Genomic DNA, 10,232 nt, shown 5'->3' on the forward strand with positions numbered 1-10,232 from the left:
TTTTTTTGGAGGACTACCTTTTACCTTTACTTGAGCAAAATATGTTCAAGTAGTGCTACTCTTACTTGAGTACAATTTTTGGGTACTCTCCCCACCTCTGCTAAGAGCAACAGTGGGGGGCAGGTTTTAATAAAATAAACACAATTAACAAAAAAAAAGTAATCTGTTAAAAAAAAATGTTAATCTCAGGATTTGGGGTTCGTCATTGGCTGTAATGATCAAAGTGATTATATGACGCTAAATGTAAAGAAGATTACCTGTCCGAAGATATTCTAGTTTATTGATATGCGCTTGGATTTTTATTATCTCAGGCTTCTATGGTTATTGGAGAAGATGCTGAAAGTTTTGCCACCCCGCGGGGGAGGACGTGAATTACAGCGACAGCTCAGAGCCCGGATGGAGCAGCCATTGGGGAAGTGTGCGGGGCTTTAACGTAACCGAGGAGTGCTCTCTCTGTGGAATTAAAAAAAGAGACTAAGTGAGAGGCGAACACAGAGTCATAAATATCCAAGATCCACAGGGTGCCACACGACGATACGCGCTTAACCTCGGAAAACCTGAACTCGGACTGGAAACCTTTGGGATACAGAATCCGAGGCGTCTGACTTGAACTGTGGAAGTTGGGAGAATACTCAGCTGAGCCTGCGCTACAACTACTAGCCATAAGCTAAGCGGCGCTGTTAGCCCCGAAGCTAACTCCAACTGAGCTGTGAACTTGCTTGCAAATCACGGGGGTTGAGATTCAGTCACAGGCTCAGGCTCCGTGAGAAAACCAGGGACTTGCTTAATGAATTATGTCTACCACAAGCATTGACCCTCAGGTATGAATGACGACTTATCTCGCCAGTTGAGAGCTTGCGAGCTAACTACCTGCTAACGTTATCGATTTATTAGGCTATGGCTATTCCTCGGAAGTGCTAGCTAGCCATTAGCGTTGGCATGTAGCTAGCGAGTTGGCTGCATTCCGTGAAAATGATCAAGGGTTTTATTGACGTTTAAGAGGGATGACATCTGTAGCTCTGCATGCATCACGTTGTCGGATGTATCATTTACAGAAATCGTGTGTTTTGCAAGCTACATAGCTGCAAAAACCCCACCACTTGATTTGGTAAAACCTAAAGCTAGTTAACGTAAACAGATTTACATAATGGCACAAGGTAACTTGCTCTTTGAACAGTAACTTTTAGCGGAATGTGTTTCTGTGTCTTTACCGAGAGAAATACCTTCTGGAAAACATGTATTCGTGTTGCTTTAAGAACCGCTGGGGTTTAGAAAGCCATTTTAAGGTTGCAGTGATGTAGAAGTTGTTACTGAAGTCTGACTAGCATTAGCTGGCTAGTTGACTTGAGATGTTCAGAAAATTATACAATATTCAGTACAGCCGACAGTAACTCACCCTAAGCATCGTGTTTGTCCACTACAGGACTTCGTTTTATAAATACCCTGCATAGTCTCTTTAATAAAATTGGCAGAATGATGTCATGAATATTGATTATATATATAAATAGTACATATTCTTAATATAAAGTCTCAATTACTAAAAATAACATTGTTTCTTGTTTTGTTTTTCTGGATCAACCCAAACTCAGAGATCAAAGGGGCAAGCGTCTAAAGGTAGGTGATGACACAATTATATTTTTATGGTATTAATGTGGCAGTCCTACTTAGTTTGCCAAAGAATACAATTATTATTATTATTTTTTAGTTATGATAATGTATTTAAAATTTGTCAAAGTGTGATGGACATATTTTCTGTATGAAAGTACAAATTTAACAAAGGAAAATAAAAAAAAATCTTTTAAATTAGTATGTTGACAGCATTTGGAGTTGTCTACAGAAATTAATCTCAAAGCAAAAATAAGCTCTTCAATTATACCAAGATCATGTATCTGAAAAGCTGAAATTTTAGGGTGATTTATGGCCCTTAATTTGTATTCCAACATGTGATAAATTGTCACTCAAAAATAAAAGAAAGTGCTTAATTTTTTCTTTTTTGTTTCAAAGCAGCTTTTTTTCATCAGACATTTAACAGACATTTTTTGTTAAATGTTTGTGTTTTTAGTAGTTAATCACATGATTAATTAACTTGGACACATTTTATTCTGCTCAAAGATCAAATTTGCTACTGTGGAATGTAATTTGGTCATAAAAACAGTAATAGAGAGCATTCTACCTAAGATCAAAAATACATTCCTTTCCAAAAAACATAATGAGTTAAGCTAAAATGAAACCATAAATTATTTGAGGGAATCTGGATCTGGCCCAGGTTAATTACGCATCTGCTCATCTATCAAATCAAATGTGTTTCATTGATTTTTAAAAATGATACAAATCTTAAGGCAGATCCTGCATATACTATGGCTTTTATTATCAGAAATGGAGGGTGAGGGGGGAAAACAAATTACATTCTGGGCATTTCTGTTTTCACTGAAAAATCTCCAAGCTACAACTTGCAATAACAAATTGTTTTTGAGGGAGCGTGAAGCCAGTAACGCAAACAGCAACCAAGCGATTGGAGCACAAACAGCAGCCACACAAAATATTTTATTAGATGCATATGTAAAATATTTACCATATATTGGTATTTTGTCATATATTGTAAGACTTATTCTAATGCAAGTTTTTTTTTTGTTTTATCAAAGAAATTGAATATCTATGGTCTTTATTGTAATATTCTAGTGAACGGAAACGCTTTTGTTAAACTATTTTTAATTAATTATACTACTTATAATTATTTATGAGTTTGTTACGTGGACAGAGAGTGGTAAGAGGGCTGTTGTAGATAAATATAGTATTACAATGTACAACCACAGAGTAAATAGATATGTCAATTTTAATTTAGTTTTATATTTTGTATTTTTCTTCTCAGAAACAAGATGTTAGCTTAGATTCTAGTTATAACCTTAGTCACTTTTTGTTCACATGCTTTGTAGGATGTCATATTTTACAGCATTTTATTATTAGGATTATTCAGTATAAATGTGTCCTACTGAAGCAAAGCGTTTAATCTGATTATGTGTTGCATATCTCTTCATTGGCTAAATTACAACCAATAATTTGTTGCTCTTCATTATTATAATAAGTATTTGAGTTTTATCATTGTTTATCTGTTGTTAATGTAGTAGAGGGTTAGTTAATTTGACATTGTGTATTTTTAACTCATAATAGGGTAAAACATCTGAGAATTAAGTCATTGTTAGATGTATCTTGATATTTATGTGTAATATTTGTATCTGTTTTTGCTTTTGCAAAATTGTTTGTTTTGGAGGTTTAGGATGCAGATTTTCTGTAATTTTATAGCATCACAAGTCTGTGTAATACCTTTAAAATTTATATTTTTTTGTCTTTTGGTAAAGAAAACATGTTGTTTATAATATATCAGAAATAGTTTCAGCTAGTAGTAATGTGATGTGGTTATTTTGGCTGCAAAGAAACAAAGAAATCATTCATGTGCTGCATGCTTTGTTAGTAGCGCCCCATGTCTTCATATCTAAATAACCTTCTCTACCATAACCCCCTTTAAAACATCACTCCATCTGCCATCATTGTAAATTCAAATTTGCTTCTTTTTTGTATTTTTGTTATATTTGCAGTGCAAAATGGTTCACTGCATCAGAAGGAGACTGTCCATGACAATGACTTTGAGCCATACCTTCCTGGTCAATCTACTCAGGTAAATCATACTTTCAGTGTTGTTGTTGTTGTTTTTTTCTGGTTATTTTCATTATGAAATCTCACAGCATAATAACTGCGAGCAGATACCTGATTAAAGTGTTCTGCTTTTAAGAATGATCCAAAACAGTCATTTTGCTTACATGTCAAAACTAAGAGACACCACAAGGTTTCCCCCCGGAAACTCTGCTAAGCCGAGTGGTAGGGGAACATTTGGTTATAAGCAATCAGAGATGCACGAGCAGACATCATAATTTGAAATAATAATGTGTGAACCCAAAGGGCAGGTGCAGAGATGGCGAAATTGGTTTCTCACCCCCACGCCCAGTTCATTGCACCATCTTTAAACCGAGCTTAATCCGTCCACTGTCGCACCTTTAGTCTTGTGTTAAAAAAAAAAAAATCCTATTTAAAATTAACAAACGACGCTTATTCCTGGTGGTGGAGAGGGGACGGGGGTGGGGGGCAATTACAGCCTGTTGGCCCACCAGGCTTATAATACACTGGGGGAAACCCTGTACCATGTTTTGCCAGTTTTAAATTGAGCTTCAGTGTCACTTCTTTGTTTATTCCATCTTATTTCAGAACAACAGCTACCAGTCCATCACCGATCCCTACATGTCCAGCTACTATGCTCCCTCCATTGGATTTCCTTACCCACTGAGTGAGGCTCCCTGGTCCACAGGTGGGGACCCTCCAATTCCTTACCTCACACCCTATGGACCTCTGAGCAATGGAGACCACCACTTTATGCCGGACACCGTGTTTGGCCAGCCAGGAGGACTGGGAAGCAGTATCTACCCCCACAGGTTTAACTTTTTTCCTGAAAACCCTGCCTTCTCTGCTTGGGGCACAAGTGGCTCCCAGGGCCAGCAGACTCAAAGTTCAGCTTATGGTGGCAGCTATAGCTATCCTCCCAGCTCCCTGGGGGGCACTCTGGTGCCTGACGGTCAGACAGGGTTTCACAGCGACACCCTGAACAAAGCTCCTGGTATGAACAGCCTAGAACAGGGGATGGTTGGGCTGAAGATTGGAGGGGATGTCAGTGGTCAGGGGTCAGGAGTCAAGGCAGTGGGGTCTGTGATTGGTGGGCCTGCAGTGACAGCCACAGGGAATGGAGCCACACCGATAGGAATGCCTCCACCTAAGCCCACCTCCTGGGCTGCCATTGCCAGCAAGCCTGCCAAACAGCAGCAGTTAAAATTGAAGGTGAAGCCAGGGATGCCCAATCCAGGGGGGGCTCTGCCCCCACCACCTATTAAACACAACATGAATATTGGGACCTGGGACAAGGGCCCAGTCACTAAAGTAGCCACAGCCCCACTGCAGCAGCAGCAGCCTCTTGGGCTGCCTCATGGCATGCCACCTCAAGGCCCCATACAGCAAGGACCCATGCAGCCCCCACCTCCCCAGTCATTAGTGCAACCCCAGATGCAGCCTATGGCCTTACAGCCTCAGCCGCCACACCACCAGCACCATCAGCCACCACCTCAACCCTACCAAAACCACACCCAGCCACCTCAGCCCCAGACCCGCTGGATCGCTCCACGCAATCGTAACCAAGGCTACGGGCAGGGTGGCCTCGGCCAAGATGGGAGTGGCATGATGGGAGTTGTTGGTGGTGGGAACAATGGCCCCTTAACGTCTACTAGTCAGGGACCTGGTGGAGAATCCCACCCAGTGCTGGAAAAGCTGCGTGCCTCCCATAGCTACAACCCCAAGGACTTTGACTGGAACCTGAAGAATGGCCGCGTTTTCATCATTAAGAGCTACTCTGAGGATGATATTCATCGCTCCATCAAGTATTCCATCTGGTGTAGCACGGAGCATGGCAACAAGCGGCTGGACTCAGCCTTCCGTGCAATGAATGGTAAGGGTCCAGTGTACCTGCTGTTCAGCGTCAACGGCAGCGGTCATTTCTGTGGCGTGGCAGAAATGCGCTCGCCAGTGGACTACGGGACCAGCGCTGGTGTTTGGGCGCAGGACAAGTGGAAAGGCAAGTTTGACGTGGACTGGTTGTTCGTTAAGGACGTGCCTAACAGCCAGCTGCGCCACATCCGCTTGGAGAACAACGACAACAAGCCAGTGACCAACTCCCGCGATACCCAGGAGGTTCCTCTGGAGAAGGCCAAGCAGGTGCTGAAGATCATCGCCACCTACAAACACACCACCTCCATCTTTGACGATTTTTCTCATTATGAGAAGAGGCAGGAGGAGGAAGAGGAAGTGCGCAAGGTGGGTAAAGCCTTCTAACTGTTTATAAAAACCCAGCTGCTTGAAGAAGATGTGCAACCATGCTCTTTATAAAGATGCTGGTTTCTAAGAGGCTAATATTTTTCTGTTTTTATCTTTCTTTTTTTGTTGTTGTTTGTTTGACAGACTTTTGAACCTGCTCAGATACAGAACCGCTCTCGGTTGGATCAGGTAAACATCTGGATTTCTTAACAGGGTCTTTTAAAATCCCAAGAATTTTTAATTTAATACATATTTTAAAGGGAGAAAGAAACACCTCTTTAAAAACGTTTTTGTGTTTTGAATAGATACATGTTGCCTTTTTAAAAACGTTGTTTTACCATAATGTTCTTAAACCCTTGAATACTTTAACATTTTGTCCTTTTCCAACCACAAACATCTGTGTATTTTATTTAGATTTTATGTGATAGTCCAAACTAATTAGGAAGTGGAAGAATATGTTTAATGCATGGGAATCCAACATTCTCATAGTTTTGTATTGGATGTCCGACACACATGAATTAAATGGCTCAATTGCCTCCTCAGTAGTTCATCAAGATCTACAGAGGCCATTTCTTCAGTTCAGGTGTGCTAAAACTGGAAACTTAAAAAAACAAGCTGGACACAGTGACTTTGGATGTAGCTATTACTTCTGCACTTCACCAATCTAGTCTTTATGGATGATGATAGTCATTGGAAGTCCAGCTTTCCTGAAGCGGCTGGAGCCAAATTAGGGTGACACCAAACATGGAATAAAGTGGTCTAGTTAGATGAGAGCAAAATGAACCTTTTTAACCTACTAAAATGAATTAGCATTTCAGAAAGTCCCTTACATTGATGTGCCAACCTGGCACGGAGACCCCAAAAGAGTTTGAGGCTGACTGCAGCCAAAGTTAGTTTTACAAGGTATTGATTTTTATCAAGCTTATAATAAAAGCACACCACACACACACTTCTCTTTGACATCACTAATATGCATTTTTGTCTATCACATGAAATCCTGACTAAAATACATTGAAGTTTATGCCTGTAGTGTGAAAAGAAAAATAAAGCTCTCTTAAGGGTCTTTTATTTAGGGTTTTATGATATCCTGAACTCTACTGTAGTAATATTTACCATTTGTTTGTCTAACGTATTTTTTTCCTCTCAAACAGGAGCGCCAAAACAGGAATAAACAATAGAAGACATTTATCCTCGGCTTGATCATTTACAATAGGACTCGATTTAAAGACAGAAGAATATGAAAATGCAACGAAGCCCCTCATTTCTGTTTTCTATTTAATCCTGGTGAACGTTTTTTTGTTTTATTTTTTTTATTTTTTTGTCCCACCAACCATCGATTCTTGTGCGACAATAATAAGCTGATTAAATGTTACCTAGCAGCCACCACACTCTAATTTTTTAAAACATGTTTTTATTCTTGTTCCATCACGTTCTTTTCTCTTACTGGATGTTTTTTTTTCTCTCTCTCTTGCTCCCGCCCCCTCCTCTCTCCAATTGAATCAGGGTTTGACTGCCACTTTATATTTCAGTACAATCAGGAACAGACGTGTCATGCCCCTCTGTCTCCATTTGGGGGCAGCATTGCCATGCTTTATAGGTTTATCTGTGCCAACAGGATTGAAGGATCCTTAAGGCAATGTTGGGACTTGGAACTGGGATGACAAAACTTAAGTGGTTTAACTATTTTTCATTCAGATCAACAAAATCTCTATTTTTTGGCTTACTACTGACAATTTTCATTTCAGAAACTTTTTCTCTGGAGCCTTATTTTTGTTTTTAATTATCAGTGACGTGTCAAAAGAACTGCTCAAACAGTGACACTGCTGGAGAAATCAGGGAAAGTGTGAAGTCACACAGGACTTAAGACATTTCAGAAGAGGAAGGGCTTTTGGAAAGAAACAACAAATATGTCCTTCACAACCAGAACTCTCACCATTTAAATCAAAAATTGTACTAATGACATTTTCACAGCCCTCTTTTTTTCTTTTCTTTTTTGTAAAATTTCTTTTGATGTTTGTCCTGAGAGCGTTGTCTTTTTGTGTTTCAACAACAGATTCCGCTTGTCTCCACAACCTGGTCAACCTGAGCAATTTGTCAAATTCACCATCTTGAATTGCTTTGTTAGAATTACATAATGATGTAACTGCTAAGTTTAATGAATTTTATGCTCTTGTGTTTTTTGTTCCACAAAACAGGGGTGAGGGTTCAAATATTTGTCCATTCACCGTCATTCTGTCTTAATCCTTTGTATTTTTTTTCTCTGTTTCCTTGAATTTGGGTTTTGCTAATTCTTTCATGTTGGTCGTAATGCTAAGCTTTAACGTAGGAGTCTATATATTCATGGAGAAAGCCTAAAAATGTATAACCTAAAAATTAATGTAACTGATTTACTATCAACTAAGAAAAAAAAATAAGAATGAAATGTGGTTTCTGTGTGTTTTTTGGTTGTTTCAAATATAGTTTGTTTTAGCTGGGATCTACTGATCCTGATACAGCAAGTTCTAAATTATGTTTAAAAAAAAAAAAAAACATTTGGGAACTAAAAAAATATTGAGATGTGTGTGCCGATGCATGGCGAGCTGAAATACAGTGGGTCTGCTGAAGATGTCTGAAAAGAAGGTCCTCCATGTGGCTTGCGTCTAAAGATGACAGTGCTGTTTCCCCCCCCCCTTCTTTAGCACATTTTAAATAAGAACACAGTCATTTTAAAAAAATGAAATCACAGATTTTCTTCCCTTTGATCTTGTGATTTATTGAAGTATCTCTTTGGCCGCTGTGATGCAGAGAGAAACCCCCGAAAACAGATCTGCTGCTTCTTTCATTTTCCATCTTTTGTGTATTTTCTAATCCTGATGTAGCCTCAAATGAACTAAAACTCACTTTTCAGATTCTATTGAAAATTTTCTTCTTTTTTTTTCTTAATTATTGAAGATGATACGGATAATACTGTCACCTGTGTGGATAACTGTGGCCAAAAGTAGATGTTTGCGTATTTAGGTTATAGATGATGTATATTCTTCAATCCTGTTTTTTTGTTTGTTTGTTTTTTTTGTCTTTACCTTATTATAAAAGTGAAATGGCTCAAGTAATGCACTTTACAGAAGTCGCCCGAGTATGAACTGCAAGTTTCAGAGAGGAAGTAAATTTGTGATGCTGCATTGTGTTCTTACCCTGCCAGTGTAATCACCTCTCATAGCCTCTAATCTTCATTATCGTTGTACTTGCACTAACCGATAGCTAGGTTGATTGAAGCAATATAGGGGACATGCGCGCTCCCTCACCAACACCACTCTGACATGCAGAGGAGGGCAGAGGTGAGACGCTAAAGGATGTCACCGAGGACTTTTATTGCCTCTGGAGTTGGTAGCTGGTTGGGATTAAAGTACAGGGCTTACATGTACATTAAGGATAATTGTAAGATGTTTGATGTAAGGGGGTTGTCGGGTCGGCCACAGATTTCAGCACTGCAGAAGGATCCATTATATGAAATGCTAAACCTCTGATTTATCTAAAAGGCCACAGCTGTAGTGGACACAACCTGTTCAAAAGGATCTATCTTGGTTTTTCTTTATAGAAGAATTCAAGCCTTAATAAACTGTTAGTTCAGAAATCACTTTGTCTTGATCTTGTGAGTCCTCTGTGATTTCCTTGAGAAATTCTTACAGTGACCTTATCTAAAGACTCGCTTCGCAGGCCAGCCTCTGTGCTGAGATGACCCTCAAAGGTTGTCAAGCTAGAAATAATTTCTTTACTTTGCCTGTCTATTAATCCCTGTTAGCTTCGCCCAAGATTCTGTGTAGACAGTTGTTATCGAACCCGGTATGTTACTTACAGTTAAAAGAGATTTCAGATTTGATTAGATTTATTAAACATATATGTTTGTAACATGAAGAAGAAAATAGTCAATGCATTTTTTGCACGGTTTTGTTTTAGATTCTCAAATGTAAAAAAATGTTTCATAATGCCTTTTTTTCCCCCCTTCACTTTGCTTAACTGGCACTCTCCATGGTCCTGATTTAGAGAAAGAGCAGTTAGCATTCTCCTGTCACAAAATAAACTAAAGACAGCTGTTCAGACTGAAAATGTGTTGTGGTATTTTACATAGGTGAGAATTTCTGCCCTAATTGAACCATCATAAGTTGAAGGCGAGGGAACTATCTGCTGCAAATGATCCAAGGTTGAGCATCTCTGTAGAAAGTCAAACATGCATGCATGTTTGGTTTCGAACAATAAGGACAAGTAGCAAATGTGGCACATCTCACTCTTTATTTTTGACATGTTATTACAAGACATATTAACATAATAAAAATATATCAAATTATGAA

General features: G+C 39.1%; 1 protein-coding gene across 1 annotated transcript; it reads left to right on the plus strand.

The window, feature by feature from the left end:
• Window positions 1-378: 378 nt before the first annotated feature.
• On the plus strand, window positions 379-9,990 carry LOC114143318 (YTH domain-containing family protein 1). Its single transcript, XM_028015214.1, has 6 exons — window positions 379-821; window positions 1,590-1,614; window positions 3,594-3,673; window positions 4,258-5,907; window positions 6,052-6,096; window positions 7,059-9,990. The coding sequence occupies exons 1-6, from the start codon at window positions 795-797 to the stop codon at window positions 7,083-7,085; spliced, it is 1,854 nt and encodes a 617-aa protein (XP_027871015.1). The 5' UTR covers window positions 379-794; the 3' UTR covers window positions 7,086-9,990.
• The last annotated feature ends 242 nt before the right edge of the window (window positions 9,991-10,232 follow it).

This window comes from Xiphophorus couchianus, chromosome 1 (genome assembly GCF_001444195.1).
Source record: "Xiphophorus couchianus chromosome 1, X_couchianus-1.0, whole genome shotgun sequence".
Taxonomy (NCBI): Eukaryota; Metazoa; Chordata; class Actinopteri; order Cyprinodontiformes; family Poeciliidae; genus Xiphophorus; species Xiphophorus couchianus.